A 20556-nucleotide genomic window follows, 5' to 3' on the forward strand; every position below is an offset into this window, starting at 1 on the left:
CGCTTGAAAATGAGAGCAGGACCGTGGGTCTATCCACGGTTGTTTTTGATCCTTCTATTCTCTGCCATGATGCAGCAGTTTCTTGTCAACAATTATGCCACATTAACAGTATACGGTTACGAACGCTTCACACCATGCGATCTAAACAAGAGGAGTGCTTTTGAAGATAGGTCGAGAGAGCTGCTCTTGAGTTGGCTGACATTTTACTCTCACATGTTCAATCAGTTCAATTCATCATTCTGCTCAGAAAAAATATATATATATGCGTCCTGCATTTTTCATTCTGTACTTCCAACCAATACATCAATGTCTACAAATAAATGTGGATGGTTCAAGACGCCGAGTCAAACTACGTATTACATTGCCCTAAAGCAGGCGTGTCCAAAGTCCGGCCCGCGGGCCATATCCGGCCCGCGGTCGAATTTCATCCGGCCCTCGGCCCCTGTCATAAAATCAGTGCCGTCTGTTCTTCGAGTCAAAGGTTTTGTGACTATTGAAAAGTCATGGTGATACATTTTATGTTTCAAATCAATCAATTTGCACTCAGTAGACTTCTGTTTAAGAAAAAGTCAAGTGAATAAGCAGTTGCATGTGATATACCGGTTTCAAATGAACCAAAAGAAATTCTTAAGATTGTTGAAATTAAAATAAAAATGGAAATGTGAAACAGACTGGCTTACTAAAATTTGTTGAACAATATTGTTGTTCAATGTAAAGAATGTCAGCCAAGGTCGGCCCCCCGACATTTTACCACATAAAATCTGGCCCCCTTGGCAAAAAGTTTGGACACCCCTGCCCTAAAGTAATCCCCTTTGACATATTTGCTGATGCCATGCTTAGTGTTTCATTTTCAGCTGCTATAAATAGCCTTTGGTGGCCTCACGTGAATGAAATGGAATTGCTTTATTCCTGTAATTGTGGAGCTACGTCGACGGGTGAGGTCAGGAAGCTTAAATCACACTTTTCATGCCACTGAATGAGACGTTTACACACGGCATGGATTTTTAGACCTTTAAAAATTAAGCAGAGACTGCGAGTTAAATGAGGTTTATCTTCCAGAGCAAATTGATATGCTACAGTATGTTTTTAGTCCCATTTTGTTGAAGCATTTATTTTTGCAATAAAAGTGAGCAGGGGGGGGGGGGGGATAGACGGAACGCGAATGAATCATTGACGGTAGACGAGAATAGGAGAGAAGCTGTGATTCAGGACATACCGCAGAAGTCAAATGATTGTCTGTTTTTCATTTCCCCGCCGCTTTTCATAGTAAATCAAACACTTGAGACTTTGTGCTGAGCAAAAGGATTTCGTGAGAGAAGGTATTGTACGTGGAGGTAGAATTACCAGGTGGAAAGCTTGTTGGGAAAGAGAACGTGCCAGCATAGAGTCCATGCCAGAAGCAATGTTTATTGACCGAACCAGCATGAAAATTTAAACCCTTGAAAGGATTTTTGTCAGCTATTTGACAAAGATAGAATGCCATGACTTATAAGACTGGATGAGGCTGCAGCACGTTTTGCAAATTACTGATTATTGAATGCACGCGAGGACTCCAGAATTACATTTATTTATTTATTTTATCAGAATGGCTTTTTTTTTCAGACACAAATGCAGACAGAAAAAGTTGGTGGGTGCTAAATATTTCTCCCAAGGATAAAGAAAATTTTATTAGCTTACCATATAATAATGAGACTTCATAGAGCACACAGTAAGAGGGACATGACAGCATATTACGTAGATGGTAAGTCACTAAGATGATAATTGCTTGGCTTTACGTGACAGATAGAGCGCATCACTGACTGGAAGGTCACAGTCAGAGTTTCATTTAAGAAAAAAAAAGTGATATTAATGGAAGCTGAAACAAGACACGCATTCAATGACCTACAAGGTTGGGCTGGGCAATTAATCAAAATGTAATTGTAATTTCAAAATTGGCTTCTCGCAATCATGAAAACATGATAATCGTTTAAAAAAAATAATTCATTTACCGAACGATGCAGTGTTTGTGTTTCCAAGTTCCTTAAATTGAATTTCAATTACTTGTATGCGAATCGTTGATTGCCTGGTGAAATTGGCATTGCTGCCATTTTTCGTACAGTCAAGGTGCCTTCACAACTTAAGTATTCAGACAAGAACTGGACACAACAAAAATCAAAGATTAATAAAATGTTTTTTTGTAATATAAATCTATAATAATTGTCTGTGAGTTTAATGTATGAGTAAAAACATTTTAAGCTGTCATTGATGACGTCTTATTTTGATGTAACTTCCTGTTTAGGCTTTTCCGGTTTAATCGCGACTTGTGTTATGCTCGGAGTACGATCTGCCGCCGTCCACTGTAAAGCATCATAGAAGCAATGCCGTAAGTTCAATAATATCATTTTTGAGATGTTGTTAAAATATAAACCGTAGAGTTTGGTCAAATCCATAGTTTATTGTGGCATTTGCCTGCGTTCGTGTCCCAACCGTAGACGATAGTTCAATGAAACGATTAAATGACTCCCTCTGCTGGCTACTTGCTGCTATTACCTTTGGATGATGACATGCCAAAGAGCAGATTGTTTACGAGTGTTTGTGCATATGATAAGGTGGATTTATGCATTATGATTGTGCACAGACATTGACATTTTTTGCATTATCCTATTTTCAGTTTTCACCGGCATGTCTTTGAGGAATTGTGGAAGTCAATGATCAAACTTTGATCTCCTTTGTCTTCATTGGCTACGGTTTAAGTTGGTGGTGAGTATTTTTCGAACACACTGCACAAGAACACTAGAATAATTCTAAACCTGATATTTTCAAGTCAAACTACGACAAGATGCCTACATCACCCTGTCCAAATAATACTTTTTTAAAGCTTGCTCTATTAGATTCCTCATAGATGAATTGAGGTGACGTGTAAGTGAACGTTTTCATGGCACCTGGTTGTAAACATTGAAAAGATGAGTGGGAACAGGATCGAACCGGTATACTTTGACACCAACATTTTGAGCGTTGCAGAGGAACCGAGACTGTCAATTGCCTGTTGGGTAATTCATGATTTTCTGTCACTGAGCTGAAACAACTTGTGAATTAGCCTCCTATTAAGTTCAATGACTCAAGTAATGAGATGAGTCAAGGGAAGATTTTTGGCTTGTGAGTGCGCTAATCAACCTTCTAATGAACTTTGATGCAGTTTTGCTTTTTCCCAGATTTTCTCCCACCTTTACCTTTAATTTAATTTAAAAAAAACTGTAATTCCATATAGCATTTTTACTGTGAACATGTTCAAAGGGTACACAAAATAAACAATCTGTGCAATACAAGGCTTGCTCAGATATCCACCGATCACCTTAATATTCGTTGATGATTAATATTCCTCTTCGTCTGTCAAACTCTCAGCTTCTCCGTCACGTCGCGACCGGGTATTTATTGGGTTGCCTTGTTCAGAGACCCAACATTGTATTCTGTGAGGGAGTCAAGGCGACGAGGGAGCAAGGAGAATCAGCCTCTTGTGAAGAAGCTGACATGATGGCCATTACAATCGCCTGATGGCCAATTATAACTTCTTCTCCGCTGTGTGTTGAACAAAAACTTGACAGGATTTCAAAGTGTAAGTGTAGTTCCGCTTCTTTAATGACAGTTTTCAGTCAGCACTTGTCAGGATCACAAAGGCATTCCATCACGCGAAGCCAAAAGTGTCAATTTAGCACATCAGATTTCAGCTCAAAATTGTACAGAGGAAGAATGCTGTTATCACCGCAGTGGTCTTTTATTTTTTTTGTGAAGGTTTAAAATACATATTTCAAACATCTCAGAAATCAAATCAACAACAGCACTTTTTTGTTGTTTTGTCTTTTTTTCCCAAGGGATGTGTCTCTTTGAAGAGCAAAGCCTCTTGTTTCGCATTTCTGGGTTACACTATTCACTATCACTGTCGGCTAAAAAATATATCCCGGAACACGGTGACCCTAGAGCTTTGCTCATGGGTAACTTGACATGTACATGCATACAAAATGTAATCGACACAATCTGCGCAGGTTCTTACAGGTGACCCACTTTCAGGGATACGTGGTTCTCACCTCTGAGTCTCTTGAGGCGGGTGGAAGAAAGGTGAGAACTAAAGGCTGACAAGTTCTAATAGTATAGATGTAGTCATTAAGGCGACTGAAGAATTATTGGGGCGGACAGAGTACAAGAGGAATAAGAGCAGTAAGGGGTTAAGGTCAAAAAATGAGCAGATTTGTCATTGCCGTGTAGCTGTTAACGTTAGCTTATCCGGTGCGTATGGCTTTTTACGATCCAGACACTGCAGTTTTAGACTCCACAGTCTCGACTTTGCTGCCTCGGTCGCCTCTAAAGTCATCGTTTGTCTCCTTACCGTAACCCAAATGAGATATTTGGAACACCGACATCATTATATATTGTAAAGCGCTTTGTTACAGCTGCCGCTGTTGTGAAAGCGCTATATAAATCAGCATGTATTGTATTGAGTCCGTGAGTCGTCACCTTACCGTGGTGGAGGGGTTTGTGTGTCCCAATGATCCTAGAAGCTAAGTTGTCTGGGGCTTTATGCCCCTGGCAGGGTCACCCATGGCAAACAGGTTCTAGGTGAGGGGCCAGACAAAGCACGGCTCAAAAGACCCCTTATGATGAGAAAAATTAATGGATCTCAGTTTCCCTTGCCCGGACGCGGGTCACCGGGGCCCCCCTCTGGAGCCAGGCCTGGAGGTGGGGCTCGTTGGCAGGCGCCTGGTGGCCGGGCTTACACCCATGGGGCCCGGCCGGGCACAGCCCGAAGAGGCAACGTGGGTCCCCCTTCCCATGGGCTCACCACCCATGAGAGGGGCCAAAGGGGTCGGGTGCAATGTGAGCTGGGCGGCAGCCAAAGGCGGGGACCCTGGCGGTCCGATCCTCGGCTACAGAAGCTAGCTCTTGGGACATGGAATGTCGCCTCTCTGGCAGGGAAGGAGCCCGAGCTGGTGTGTGAGGCAGAGAATTTCCGACTGGATATAGTCGGACTTGCCTCCACACACAGCCTGGGTTCTGGTACCAGTTCTCTCGAGAGGGGTTGGACTCTCTTCCACTCTGGAGTTGCTCACGGTGAGAGGCGCAGAGCAGGTGTGGGCATACTCATTGCCCCCCGGCTCAGTGCCTGTACATTGGGGTTCACACCAGTAGACGAGAGGGTTGCCTCCCTCCGCCTTCGGGTGTGTGGACGGGTCCTGACTGTTGTTTGTGCATATGCACCAAACAGCAGCTCAGCATACCCACCCTTTTTGGAGTCCTTGGAGGGTGTGCTGGAGAGTACTCCTGCTGGGGACTCCATTGTTCTGCTGGGGGACTTCAATGCTCACGTGGGCAATGACAGTGATACCTGGAGGGGCGTGATTGGGAGGAACGGCCCCCCTGATCAAAACCCGAGTGGTGTTTTGTTATTGGACTTCTGTGCTCGTCACGGATTGTCCATAACGAACACCTTGTTCAAACATAAGGGTGTCCATATGTGCACTTGGCACCAGGACACCCTAGGCCGCAGTTCGATGATCGACTTTGTAGTTGTATCATCGGATTTGCGGCCGCATGTTCTGGACACTCGGGTGAAGAGAGGGGCGGAGCTGTCAACTGATCACCACCTGGTGGTGAGTAGGCTCCGATGGTGGGGGAAGATGCCGGTCCGTCCTGGCAGACCCAAACGTATTGTGAGGGTTTGTTGGGAGCGTCTGGCGGAATCCCCTGTCAGAAGGAGTTTCAACTCCCACCTCCGACAGAGCTTTTCCAATGTTCCGGGGGAGACGGGGGACATTGAGTCCGAGTGGACCATGTTCCGTGCCTCTATTGTTGAGGCGGCCAATCTGAGTTGTGGCCGTAAGGTGGTTGGTGCCTGTCGTGGCGGCAATCCCCGTACTCGCTGGTGGACACCAGCAGTAAGGGATGCCGTCAAGCTGAAGAAGGAGTCCTATCGAGCCTTTATGGCCTGTGGGACCCCAGAGGCAGCTGACGGGTATCGACTGGCCAAGCGGACCGCGGCTTCGGTGGTCGCCGAGGCAAAAACCCGAGCGTGGGAAGAGTTCGGTGAGGCCATGGAAGCCGACTTCCGGACGGCTTCGAGGAAATTCTGGTCCACCATCCGACGTCTCAGGAGGGGGAAGCAGTGCACCACTAACACTGTGTACAGTGGGGATGGGGCGCTGCTGACTTCGACTCGGGACGTTGTGAACCGGTGGGCAGAGTACTTCGAAGACCTCCTCAACTCCACCAACACGCCTTCGTTGGAGGAAGCAGAGCCTGGGGACTCTGAGGTGGGCTCTCCTATCTCTGTGGTTGAAGTCACCGATGTGGTTAAAAAGCTCCTCGGTGGCAAGGCCCCAGGGGTGGATGAGATCCGCCCGGAGTTCCTCAAGGCTCTGGATGTTGTGGGGCTGTCCTGGTTGACACGCCTCTGCAACATCGCGTGGTCAACAGGGAGAGTGCCTCTGGATTGGCAGACCGGGGTGGTAGTCCCTCTTTTTAAAAAGGGGGACCGGAGGGTGTGTTCCAACTACAGAGGGATCACACTCCTCAGCCTCCCTGGTAAGGTCTATTCAGGGGTGCTGGAGAGGAGGGTCCGTCAGGAAGTCGAGCCTCAGATTGAGGAGGAGCAGTGTGGTTTTCGTCCCGGCCGTGGAACAGTGGACCAGCTCTACACCCTTAGCAGGGTCCTTGAGGGTATGTGGGAATTCGCCCAACCAGTCTACATGTGTTTCGTGGACTTGGAGAAGGCGTTTGACCGTGTCCCTCGGGGAGTTCTGTGGGGGGTGCTTCGTGGGTATGGGGTACCGAACCCCCTGATACGGGCTGTTCGGTCACTATACCACCGATGTCAGAGTTTGGTTCGCATTGCCGGCAGTAAGTCGGAATCGTTTCCAGTGAGGGTAGGACTCCGCCAAGGCTGCCCTTTGTCGCCGATTCTGTTCATAACCTTTATGGACAGAATTTCTAGGCGCAGCCGAAGCGTTGAGGGGGTCCGTTTTGGGGGCCTCAGTATTACATCCCTGCTTTTTGCAGATGATGTGGTGCTGTTGGCTCCTTCAAACGGGGCTCTCCAACTCTCACTGGAGCGTTTCGCAGCCGAGTGTGAAGCGGTTGGGATGAAAATCAGCACCTCCAAATCTGAAACCATGGTCCTCAGTCGGAAAAGGGTGGAGTGCCCCCTCCGGGTCGGGGAGGAGATCTTACCCCAAGTGGAGGAGTTCAAGTATCTTGGGGTCTTGTTCACGAGTGGGGGTAGGAGGGAGCGGGAGATCGACAGGCGGATCGGTGCAGCGTCTGCTGTGATGCGGACGTTGTATCGGTCTGTCGTGGTGAAGAAGGAGCTGAGCCAAAGGGCGAAGCTCTCAATTTACCGGTCGATCTACGTCCCAACCCTCACCTATGGTCACGAGCTATGGGTCGTGACCGAAAGAACGAGATCCCGGATACAAGCGGCTGAAATGAGTTTTCTCCGCAGGGTGTCCGGGCTCTCCCTTAGAGATAAGGTGAGAAGCTCAGTCATCCGGGAGGGGCTCAGAGTCGAGCCGCTTCTCCTCCACATCGAGAGGAGCCAGATGAGGTGGCTTGGGCATCTGATTCGGATGCCTCCTGAGCGCCTCCCCGGTGAGGTGTTCCGGTCATGTCCCACCGGGAGGAGACCCCGAGGAAGACCCAGGACACGCTGGAGAGACTATGTCACCCAGCTTGCCTGGGAACGACTCGGGATCCCCCGGGGAGAGCTGGAAGAAGTAGCTAGGGAGAGGGAAGTCTGGGCTTCCCTGCTAAAGCTGTTGCCCCCGCGACCCGGCCCCGGATAAGCGGTAGATGATGGATGGATGGATGGATGTATTGTATTGTATTGTATTGTATTGTATTATTCTGAGTCAGCATTTGTGGAGGGATTCGATACGGTGCGGCCAACAAAGCCGTTTCCCCGCCGCTGCTGCTGAGTTGCTATCGTTTGACAGTTGAAAATGGCGTGTCAAACCTTAGCAAGTACGACCAAGCCGAGCGGATACTCGACAAATGTTATAAGATTAAGAAAAGAAAACCTTCATTAGTCTCGCAATGGAGAAATTCCAGATTCACAGCAGCAAAGTTATGAAAGGAAGAAAGTAGAACAACAAAAAAATAGGAGCTGCTGGAAAGGCAGCCACTCTCGCGGCGCCATTTTGAAGTCAAAATAACAAAAAATAACACAAGACAACACATAGGACAGAGACAGTCGTGCAATCTTCACCACTTTTCTGCATACACTTTGTTGTCTGAAGCAGTTATAGATGAAAGAGGAGAGGATCAAAGTGTCCTTTCACCAGTGGATCAGAGACATCATGCTGAAAAATGTGCACACGTCTGCTACAAGCAAAGTTTTGAAAGCAAACACGAAGCTGTAGCGTCCATTGACGAAAAGAGATTAGTTCACTTTTCCTGTCCCACATAATCCGCTTCAAACTCCAAGCCGCGACTCCCATAAATTATATAAATTATAAATGAGTCCACTCTTTTCTCCCGTCATTTAAAAACCCAAGATTCAGCCAAAGCGCCTTCAACTGACTGGCGTGATGCTTAAAAAGCAAACTAACGCCCATCTAAAAATCCCCCTTGAACATCGAAACGTCAGGACATCAAACCATTTAGGTGGTAGACGACTTGTGATTTTTGGAGAGCGCAATTAGCATCCCAGAGTATTCGCAATCACCTTTCTGGTGAAATGCCCTCCAGATGTGTGCTGCTTATAGTCCGCCTCTCATCTCAAGGACAGCCACCTGGTGTCTGCGGAGAGCTTGCCTGCTCATCGCCGTTTGATTCTGCCGCTGCCAGCAAACTGCTGCTTTATCAGGGACGGCTAATTATAGGCAGAGAAGGATGTGGAAACGGCATCCTGCCCTCCAGAGTAGCACAACGTGCCCACACATTCGTTTTGGAACATGGACGCGGCGAGACCATCGCCAGACTGACACGGGGCGTGAGCGGAAATATGGAGTGCAAATATAAATATCTACAATCATACGGGCAGGATATTAATAAAAAAAACTAAAAAATGGTAAATAATTGCACGGTTACAAGTTGTCAGGAGCAGAAATTGTTCTTTGACCCCTATTTGGGCTATTTGACTCATTGCAGAGGCCCTTCGACTAAACTTGAATTCTGAGTTGACTTCCTCTAAAATGAGAAACCGCATATTCGTTTCCAGAACAGCCGTTCTGAATTAGTTCACTCAATTCATTGTCACTTTAAGTCAGTGCACGCGCACGACCACAATGAAGAAGACATTATCGGCGGAGCCTCGATTATGGAGATTCACCATAGCAACGGACAGAAAAATGACAAGTTACTTTTTTCCAACTTGGAATTGCATTTTTAGTGGCCATGAAAATGTATTGCGTGAAAAGGACAACACTCCTGCGGCGGTGAAGGACAACGAGGGCAGTGCGGGGAGAAAAATTAGCGTTTCATTGAATGCGCGACTATGCGCAAAACGCCGACGTCACGTTGAACCGCACTTTTGTCATTTGCAGCGTGTAGATCAGGGGTGTCCAAACTTTTTGCCAAGGGGGCCAGATTTTATGTGGTAAAATGTCGGGGGGCCGACCTTGGCTGACATTCTTTACATTGAACAACAATATTGTTCAACAAATTTTAGTAAGGCAGTCTGTTTCACATTTCCATTTTTATTTGAATTTCAACAATCTTAAGAATTTCTTTTGGTTCATTTGAAACAGGAATTTGAAATATGACATATCAGTCAATATAAACACGGAGTCATGTCTTGTTAACTCGTGAGTGATGCCCTCTAGTGTCTAAATGCTATTACTCATTTAGTGGATGCTATTACTCATTTAGCCACTAGAGGGAAGCAGTACTCTATGAAACATCACTCACCAGTCTACGAGACCTCAGTCAATGCAACACGTGTTCCATTGCGCCCAACCTGCGGGCCAGACGGCACTGATTTTATGACAGGGGCCGAGGGCCGGATGAAATTCGACCGCGGGCCGGACTTTGGCCCGCGGGCCGGACTTTGGACATGTAAATATCAAGCATCGTGCCGTTGATGATGGATTGATTTGCACTCTTAATGTAAATACACGCCGCCTCACCTTGGCACACGCGTCCCTTGTCGAGCTTCTAGCGTTTGAGCAATAACGGGCGAATTTAACACACCCACTCCCCGTTCACACCTGAGACTTTGCGACACCATGACAGGGGGGGGGGGGGGGGATAGATAGCGGCGACGGTAATTGGGCCCAGTTTGGACATTTTTTACTGATGTGTGAATTGACTTTTATAGTCAGCAGTATTAAGTTCATGACTGTGTGTGGAGTTGTTTTGAGAGGATGGCACAGATTTATACGGGTCCACAAGCTCGTAACGCCGTTTGACCTACTAGCAATGTGCCTTTTTTTATTTTTTTTTTCAGTGTTGCACTCAACTTTGATCTTATGACTGCAAGGTGTCCAGCTATACTCAAATTGACATATTCCTTTATATGCATTGCTGGAAGTAAATCTGTTGGCCCGAATTTTATTTTTTTTAATGACGTGCACGGCAGCCGTTGTTAATGAGCATTACTGCCAGAGATGAGTTATCAAGCTTCTAAAATAGCGTGTTATACATCCACGATTTGACAGCCGCGTGACAGGGTGAGAAATAGGACATGTGGCGTGAGAGTGCGAAAGGAGGTCGTTTGCGTCTGGTGGTGCGAGACGTGTCAGCTATGCTATTCGTATGCTAGAATGTACTGCAGCAGCAGTCAGGTGACCACCTGCCGGGAGTGACAGCGGTGGCTCCGAGCCAATTTTGTCTGTCGTCCATCTTCATGAATAGTGAAGGATATTTATTTATTTTAGATTATGAAACAAAAATGAATTTTTGGAATAGTTGGTGGGGAAAATAGCAACTAGATTTTTAGTTTTTTTTTTTTAAACATATTATGATGATACTATTAAATGCCAAATTGGAATTCCTCCCTGACACTCGGCCGGCCTCATGTTTTTGTGACTACGGTCTGCATATTTCAGACGCAATTAGGCCTTTTTGCGTCGTGCGGCATGGCTTGCGCACGCTTGCTTCATTACCAGACTTTCTGGGGCTGTTCCATTTTCAAATGAAGCCACATTGAATGATCACACAATAACATGTAGCCGTTTTGCACTCGTTTTCACGTGCAAAGCCGAAAAGAAACACACGACCGTTGGATGCTGTATGCTAATTTTATGTGCACCCTTTTAGTTGACACGATGCGGCTTTTGGTAACTTTGCGCTCTTCTAATTCATCAGCCGGAACTTGTAAAAGTGACACTGGAGAAGTATTTGTGACCGGCATTTTGGACTGTTTTCAAAATAATTACAAAGCGCCTCAATAAGTAATACAGTGAAATGTTCACTCTAAGAATATTGAAAAAAAAAACAACCTTGTGTACCTTCTGCCTCAGTTCCTGTTTTCATTGTCATGCCATTCACTTGCCTTTTGGACCTTTTTACTGTGGAACACACAAGAATGTTTGTTCCCAACCTCCGGGCTCCACTTTGTGGGCCAACAGAAAGAATTTGTACAAATAAAGGGGGCCTCTCTGTGAACAAATGTGGTCACCATAATATACACCTGGTACACTCCAAAGTTGAGTGAATAAATGTCGTTGGCCCCGTTATTGAAGATGTTTTTGTTGTCTCACCCCATCGGGCGCCTCCTCCCTTTTGTGTTCTTGTGTTTTGCAGAGCATTGAACAACTCTCCTATAGCCTCCGTGAACGGTATGAGCGGAGCCATAGACCTAGAACAATCTGGAAGCAATGGGCCAGTAAAAGGAATGAGCCGCATTGACTGTGGGGGGTGGGGGGGGATTCGTGCTGGAAGCGGGGACGCATAGCAAAGAATGAATGAAATCCGGGAACATGTTCTTAAAAGCATGAAGCAAGGATAATGGAAACACGTGTAATCTCCTGTGGACACATCAGTTGTGCAATTCGCCGCTGTTTTATTTGACACTTGAACGGCTCCGTCCTTTGATAATCCTTTGAGAGCCATCGTCAAAAGAACTGATTTCAGAAAGATTTTCTGAAAACGAGCTCCTGTTATTATTGAAAGATGCTTTTTTTTCTCAGACATTTCCCTTCTGAGAAATGTGGTCGACTCAATTCAAATCCTTCACTTTATTTTTTAATAACACGACCGACACGGTCGATGTCAGGTCAATCCTCTTCCTTTTGGCCCTTCATCAATAAGCCACAAGGACCAAATCGATGTCGATCCGCACGATCCAATCGCTCCCCCAAGTCGGCCCGATGGAAGTAATTCAAGTGTAACGTGGTGAGACGATTTTGAAGTTTGAAATTGAACCCCCCCCCCCCCCCTCCCCAAAAAAATAAAATAAAATAGGATCACCTACAAAGCTTGTAATAAACTTGACTTATTCTTTTGGCAGCTCTCATTCTCCTAAACATCTCCGTCCACCTCTGGGACCGTATTTTTATCGGGCAGACAAGTGATCAATAACTGCCAAGTTCTAACAACTTCCATTTCCATGCTCTTCCCAAGTGCTCTATAGGGACAAGTGCTTTTGTTTTTACAAATAGCCTCGGTGGAAAACCATTTAAAGCAAGCTGCAAAACAGGTACCCGTACATGCAAAAAACATCCAGCGCTCCTAACGGATTGCAAAGACGTGAAAGATGAAGATTTTTCAAAAGAGCGCGGTAACTTTTGACACTTCCAGATCAATGCGGTTTTGCCAACATAACCGGCTGACACAAGCAATTATGCCTGTTTTGCTAATGGCCTCCTTAAGTGCTTCTGTCAGTTGTTAATGGAAAACAACGCACGGAACAATTGACAAACGAGAACCCATTTTCTGTTTCAACTAAATTTGGGCAAACAAAGGGAACAAATGAGGTTTAAAAATCCACCGAGGGGACAGTTAACATCTCTGTCAGTGGAGGGCGGCTGGAAAGCTTGCACAACATGCACTGGAAGCATTTCCCACAAAAACATGCCGTTAAGAATCATCCAAAGTACACCTAGGACAGAGCTCAAACAGGTTTCCACGTGTGTGTGTGTGTGTTTTTTTTTTGTTTGTTGGTATAATTTCCATCGTCATGGAGATCCATATCATTTACAACTCACGCAGATAGATTGAGAAGGGGTGCGTTAAGGCATTAGATGGAGCGGTAGTGACATCTCGTGGTGGTAAGACGTACTACAACAGAACGTGACAGATCGTATAACACGTTTTTACTGCTCTGTACAATTAAATAATAGAGATGTCGAAAATAATAATAATTAATAGCCGTCCTCTCGCACCGGTATGGCTTCCATGGGCGTTTTTTTAAACTATTTGTTATTATTTTTGTGAGAAACTTCATAAAATGCACAGAAATATTGACGCTCGTGTGTTGCACTACACATGCGTTTTTCGATGTTAAATACTGTATATTATGTACCAGTACATCGGCCTGCAGGCTAATTCCTGGCCCCATTGTCAAGGAACCATTATTTGCCGAAATGCAAAGTGTAACGATTGAAGGCCGAGTACAATCGCATCTGACGTTCGCATATTTCCAAAACGAGTACAAGTGGATGTTACGTACGGTAGATCGCGTGCGGCACTTCCGGTCCGGTCGGCGGAGGAGAGGCGTCGTCAGCATCCTCAGCCCGCAACGAGATTGCCACAATGGAAGACGTACCGTTGCATTTAACGAAGAGTGCGGACGTGGAAGGGGTCTGTGAACATACTCTTCCTTCCCCTGCCCGTTTAATAGATTCTCGCGCTATTCACGAGTTGCGCTTGTGATCACGTGACAGCCGCCGGTTCGTTGTCATTTTGTTGCGTGTGCGCGTCACAAAAGTAGAGTAAAATATATTCATGTGCGCGGAGTGTTCTCAGGTTCCGAAGCCAAAGGCAACGAGGGAATCTGAAAGCGAGGAGCCGGGCGATAGAGAGAGAGAACGCCGCAGGGAGAAGACCCCTCGGAGGGTCATCCATTTCTCCAGTGGGGAGACGATGGAGGAGTACAGTACCGATGAGGAGGAGGAGGAAGACAGGCAGCCAGAGAGGAGGGACCTGCTCTCCCCCTCGGTTGAAGCAGAGAGGGTGAGCGAGCACATCAAGTGTTTCTTTCCTGTATTTCTGGATTTGATTATTTATTTATTTTGATTATTGATTGATTTACTGGTTACGATTATTGTTCCCAGTGTCTGTTTTCACAGACAACCATTTTCATTGTTTCACAAGGAAACAATCGCGATAACGGGAAACTGCTGGCAGAAGTGCCAATCGGTTGACTGCAACTGTTGCTGGTCCCACAAGTAGACATTTGAGATGCAACATACAAGAAATATTGCAGAAGGCCAGCCTCCATTTCTATGCACTCAAGTCTATGTGATTTGCATTGCAGTCCAAGATGACTTGGGGTCCGTATTTCTGGTTTCACGTGTGGCGAGCTGCAACGTCCACCATATCAGGTTTGTTTCCCACAATTTCTGTCGATAGTGAAAATGCGTATATGAAAATGGTGAACGAATTGAAACGTAGCATATGATATGGCTCATAACGTGTCTTCCTCTGGCAGCATGTGATTACCTGGGGGAGAGGATAGCCTCCCTCTTTGGGATAACATCGGCCAAATATCAGTACGCCATTGATGAATACTACAAAATGAAGAAAGAGGTCAGCACCGCAAAAAGGGGCATTCTTTTGTCCAAGCGCTTCATTGAGGTCGAACAGCTGTAATGTTCTCTTGCGTCCCTGTTGGTCAGAGGGAGGAGGAGAAAGAAGAAGAAAACCGACTGTCGGAAGAGGCCGAACGTTCCTTTGACCCGCCGGGAGACAAGCCGGTCACCAGAACAAAGCTTCCTGCTGCACCGCCTCATGTGACTTACAAGATCCAAAATGAAAGTCAAGCGCTTTCAGGCACCACGGTAGTCCCTGCTATTGTCACAGTCACTTAACCATCCCGACAGATACTTGCTTACGTACTTAACTTGAAAAGGGTACTTGCATTGCTAAAACAAGAACCCTGCACAGTATGTATGACGTAACACAAGTGGGTCACATGAACACGGGTCTTTTTTTTTTTTTCAAACTGCATCCATTGCAGTGCAACACCTTAGTAGAGCAGACAAAAGTTGAAGTTGATCGTTAGAAGGTTCCGCCCTCGTGCCTATAATGGACCAGCCGTTGTGCCTGGTTCACCACTTCAGTGCCCGGCCCGCGTCTCCCGAAAACAAGACGAATGGCAACTGACTTTAGTTTTCGATACAGTAGATGTTTAGCAACAAACTGCTGTCACATTTGTGACTGGAAACAAAGGAGCCTGTGTCACTCTTTTCAGAATACCTCACTGCGCTCGTTCCACGGTGTCACTCTTCTGAGGGCACCACTGAGAGCAGGATTTCTAAAATGGAGCAATTGCTTGAAATTAAACATTTCATTGATTATTAGACGTGAGTGGAGTTTTTTTTTGTTCGGTTGAATGGAATTCCTCGTGCACGATCGCGTGTCGTGTTCAATATGTCCGCTAGAGGGCACAGTTGTCCAAAACACAAGGATTTGGGATTGAAAAGGGACTGTGAAGTAGGCAATATTCCCTAGCATCTTTTGTCACATCATTTTTGATGAATCACGGTGAAGACGTGTAGCAAAAACAAATTCGAAGTCAACATTTGTTCGTGGCTTCGTTACAGTATGTAGGCATTACAAAAAAAGCGACTTTTGAGACACTGAGATGCACATTCCTTCTGCTCTGCTTCACGACTGGTGAACCTCCCCTTTGTCAATCACCCGAATGCCTGCTTGTGAACTCCCAAACTGATTCATTGCTTCCATGAGCGACACCGCCAAGCCTGAATTTGCATATGGCGACTTCAAGTTGCCGGGTGCTTTGTAGATACCTGGCATTTTGTGGGTTTGGATGAGCAGAGGGCTGTCGTTCAGAACATGCCGACATGCTATTTACCAGCCTACCGCCTGTATTTTAGCACCCACTATTTGCACGACGTAATCTGACACAATGCTCATTTGCATATTGTAGGTCAGACGGTATCTGTGTAGTCGCCGGGTGTCTCAAAACGGCATGCCAGCCTCTTTTGTAAGTGTTTTGACTTTTGGAACTTCCACAGGAGGGTTTTAGCAAACAAATGAAAAGAGACTGTAAAAAAAAAAATCCATCAAGTGTCATTAAGATAGAAGTCCCACACAAATAGTCAAGACACTGGCTATCGTGACAATTCAGTCCAGCAGCTGCGTATCTGAAGCTCACAGCGCCAATTTCGGACCACAACACAAATGCAAAAAAAATAATAATAAAAATCCACTGTGCGACACTATCCTCTTTGAGATCCCCGCACCTCCATTGTGGTATACGAGGCACATACCTGAGTAAAAATAGCACCAGGCGTTGAGGGAGTGCTAGACAAAAGGAAAAGAGGGCCATCACCAAGAAAGTCTGAAGCGGGCGATATATACGGACAGCAGCAGTTCCTTTGATGTGGGCCTCCGTGGGGCCCAACATGAGGCAGGCCTGCGGAGGGAAGGGGATTTCCAACACGGTCTCCGGTATCACCCCCCCTTCCGTCTTTTCATCCTCTGTGGTTTAAAAACGCAGAGTGCCTACCCGCTGCGCTGTAAAAGCAGTTTTTTTTTCTCGATAAGCAGCATTTTTATCATGGCCTCCCTCTGTTGTTGGCGGTGAGCAGGTCCCGCGAGCAAAGATCCACGGGGGGAAGAAGAACTCCCTGATTGATTCTGTCCTGCATGATAACGTGTGTCCATGGCTTCAAGGAGAAAACAAAATGACTTCAGGATATGACCACATAATATAAGAACGAGCTCCGCTTCCACCATGACTACTACTACCGCTACTTGTATTACTCATTTGAGAATAATACTTCACAAAAGTCACTTGTACAAGGTTAAAAAAAACAAAACTTTGTGCATTGTGTTTTGGAATTTCCCGAGGATTGATTGCTTTCAGCTGCCATTTTGCATGTCGCAGGTGGCTGTAACAATGGCAGTGAAAACGTCGACAAAGTGAACCCCACATGATTAAAGTAGGCCGTTATCAGAAGCGTGTTTCAGCAGCTCTTGAGTATCCGACTGGAGCACAATGTCCGGGTTGTTTGTTTTTTTTTGGTAAAATGCTGCGGATGGCGGCCCGGGAGTCCAGTGGTTAGCACGTCGGCTTCACAGTGCAGAGGTACCGGGTTCGATTCCAGCTCCGGCCTCCCTGTGTGGAGTTTGCATGTTCTCCCCGGGCCTGCGTGGGTTTTCTCCGGGTGCTCCGGTTTCCTCCCACATTCCAAAAAACATGCATGGCAGGCTTAAAAAAAAATAATACGTGTTTCAATACCGGGTGGCCCGGTAGTCCAGTGGTTAGCACGTCGGCTTCACAGTGCAGAGGTACCGGGTTCGATTCCAGCTCCGGCCTCCCTGTGTGGAGTTTGCATGTTCTCCCCGGGCCTGCGTGGGTTTTCTCCGGGTGCTCCGGTTTTCTCCCACATTCCAAAAAACATGCATGGCAGGCTGATTGGACGCTCTAAATTGTCCCTCGGTGTGAGTGTGAGTGCGAATTGTTGTTCGTTTCTGTGTGCCCTGCGATTGGCTGGCAACCGGTTCAGGGTGTCCCCCGCCTACTGCCCGAAGACAGCTGGGATAGGCTCCAGCACTCCCCGCGACCCTAGTGAGGATCAAGCGGCTCGGAAGATGAATGAATGAATGAATGCTGTGTATGTCGATTCGTATAAGTGTAACCGGCGGCAATGAGGAACAAAATCTCGACAGAAGCAGTTTAAAGATGTGATCAGACATCTGTCATTCGATCAAGTTGGAATTTGAAGAACAAAAATTCATCACTCCATCGATTTGATTCTCACTCCGCTCGCAAGTGAGCTCGGAGTCTATTCCAGCTGACTTTTGGCAAGAGGCTAAGGTGTACACCCTTGACCGGTTGCCAGCCAACCGCACGGCGCATGGCGACGAACATGCACGCCTATGAACAATTGTCTTTAATGACCCTAAAATGAATGTTTGGAGAATTCGGGAGGGAGCAGAAAATAAATCCACGCCAGCGAGGGTTGAACATGCGGGAAGTACCGTACCCTTGTGCTCCCCCGTAACAAAAACAAACAAAAAACAACAAGAACAGATCTAATCGAATTGATTCTGTCAGTGAAAAAACGAAGTCGGACTCTTACTTTGACTAAGCACAACCGGTCAGTTGCCGTTTTTGTGACTCGCAGTTGCGGAGGCCCGTTTCCTTATTCTGATTGATTTATGTAACTCACAAGAGAACCGTGGAGAAACATCCCCTCGATGATCATGTGCCTGGGCTGCGGAACAGGTACGGGAATGCAAAATACGTTGGGTACTTTCCTCCATAAATAGCTGACCGCTTCTGACATAAAAAGCAAAGAGGTGTGAACGAGGAAAAAGGAAATGTGTCATATCCCACCCTCAGGTCGATACCGCTTATTGTTGTCTGTTGGGCACCAAAATATTTCCCACTGTTGACAAACACAAAATCTTTCCTAAACCTATTTGGTCAATGAGGCCCAAATTTTGGAATTCTACAATGAGGAAATCTTCCGACATCCTGCAGGAGAGGAACCCCCCCCCCCCCCCCCCCCGACCCCCACCCCGCTTTTTTTCTTCTCCTCTGCCCACGCCACAGACAAGCGACACAGTTGATATTTTTAGCCGTTTCGCTAAATTTAACCCACTTACTGCCTTTTAAATCGCTTTTGCTGTTTTTTGAAAGCATTTTGTCCGCCACCAATTTTTGTGGTTAATGTCTTTTGTATGAGATGTTCAGAACAAGAGAGAGACGTTGTTTGGAGAAAGAATTCAACATATGTCTGCGACTGGTGCAGGGTAGTGATTAAGAACTGGGCCGACGGTTTTTATCTTTGATTTTGATTTTGATTTTTTTTTTTCAGAGCAAAGAATCTGACGCGGCTCAAGCTGCAAACCAGACGGGTCTGTTTGTCTGTATGGGGAAGCAGCTCGTGACACAAAGGGGGAAATTTGAAAGGACCGAGAGCTGAGGGAGGCAGTCAAGCAGCTCATTGTCCCGCGCTGACGATCCGGTCGAACAAAGAGAAACAGTGAGAGCGGAATTCCCCCAAGTCGATTCAAACGTTTGCAGATGTGCGCCTGGCCAACCGCTACTGTACACATCTGGCCAAAGCATCCCGAGGAACCCCTCACCTCCTCGTCCTCGCTTTTCCACCGCCGTCTCTCCCTTCACGCCTCGTCTATAGTCACACTGCCCTCGGTCCTCCCCCCTCCCCTGGAAAAAGCAATTTAGGAGCCATGCACTGCACCGAGGAGGCCAGCCCGGCGGCCCGTCAATCAACTGCAGTGGATCGGCAGCCGAGTGCGAATTATAGGAAGCCTGAAAAGAGCGTTCTCTTGGCAGCGGGAGGAAAGATTTGGGCTGAGGGGAAAGTTTGGGGGATTTTTTTTTACTCTCCGCTTCCAAGTAGCAGAGCTACTGGAGGTCAGCGGTAGTCCAGCGCGCTTGCAGAATTGACACGCGAAAAACGGGCAGAATTTGTGCTCTCCTCAAGCTGCGTTACTTCCAACAAGTGCAAAGCACAAAGGAAGAGGGACGGGCAGCGTGTGGCGACAATTAACAGTTTGGAAAGGATCTTGGTTTTAAGGCTACGGTTTCCTTTTCGGGACAGTCGGAGAATAAAATGCCTTGCAGTTTTACCTCGTGACTTTGCTATGTTTTTTTTTTACTGTTTTTCTTCCTTCTAAGTCAGACTGGTCCCCCCCCCCCAAAAAAAAGATGTATTTTTTTGGTGGGGGATTTTGTTCCCCCCCCCCCCCCCCCCCCCCATCCATCCGCTGATCCTCATGAGGGGTCTCGGGCACTAACTGATTAGCTCTTCCCTCTGTTCCCTATTCATTTATGTTCTTGCTAATTTCCCATTTCACTCTCTTCTGTTTACCACTTACTGTTACTGTTTACTTACTGAAAATGAGCAAATCGTTGGAGGAGTTCAAAAACAAATTCAAAAGATTAGTGCAAAATAACTACATGAATCTGAATTAAAATAGATACATTTGATATACTTATAAAATATAGTAATATAACTGTTTGTTCTTGTTTTGGATTTTGATCAACTTAACAATTGTATTCAAGGAATGCTAATTATAATTCATCGTATACCACAATGGAGGTGCGGGGATCTCAAAGAGGATAGTGTCGCACGGTGGATTTTTATTATTATTTTTTTTTTTGCATTTGTGTTGCGGTCCGAAATTGGCGCTGTGAGCTTCAGATACGCAGCTGCTGGATTGAATTGTCACGATACGCTTTCAAGCCAGTGTCTTGACTATTTGTGTGGGACTTTGGGGTCTCTTTTCATTCATTCATTCATTCATTCATTCATCTTCCGAGCCGCTTGATCCTCACTAGGGTCGTGGGGGGGTGCTGGAGCCTATCCCAGCTGTCTTTGGGCAGTAGGCGGGGGACACCCTGAATCGGTTGCCAGCCAATCGCAGGGCACACAGAGACGAACAACCATTCGCACTCACACTCACACCTAGGGACAATTTAGAGCG

The 20556-nt window shown here is 46.4% G+C and overlaps 2 protein-coding genes across 5 annotated transcripts in view; both read left to right on the top strand.

The window, feature by feature from the left end:
- LOC127592012 (proteasome subunit alpha type-6) overlaps window positions 1-20556 on the top strand; it is a 224603-nt gene that overhangs the window by 195985 nt on the left and 8062 nt on the right. The window lies entirely within an intron of this gene.
- Window positions 2267-15428, top strand: LOC127592013 (protein FAM177A1-like). Of its 4 annotated transcripts, none has more exons than XM_052052382.1 (6): window positions 2267-2362; window positions 2651-2739; window positions 13864-14079; window positions 14384-14450; window positions 14558-14655; window positions 14745-15428. In XM_052052382.1, the coding sequence occupies exons 3-6, from the start codon at window positions 13990-13992 to the stop codon at window positions 14934-14936; spliced, it is 447 nt and encodes a 148-aa protein (XP_051908342.1). In that variant the 5' UTR covers window positions 2267-2362; window positions 2651-2739; window positions 13864-13989; the 3' UTR covers window positions 14937-15428. The 4 variants fall into 4 exon arrangements, with proteins under 4 accessions (XP_051908342.1, XP_051908345.1, XP_051908340.1 ...); XM_052052385.1 differs by having other exon boundaries at window positions 13873-14079; XM_052052380.1 differs by lacking the exons at window positions 2267-2362; window positions 2651-2739 and adding an exon at window positions 13453-13707.

The sequence above is a fragment of the Hippocampus zosterae genome, chromosome 19 (genome assembly GCF_025434085.1).
Source record: "Hippocampus zosterae strain Florida chromosome 19, ASM2543408v3, whole genome shotgun sequence".
NCBI classification, from domain to species: Eukaryota; Metazoa; Chordata; class Actinopteri; order Syngnathiformes; family Syngnathidae; genus Hippocampus; species Hippocampus zosterae.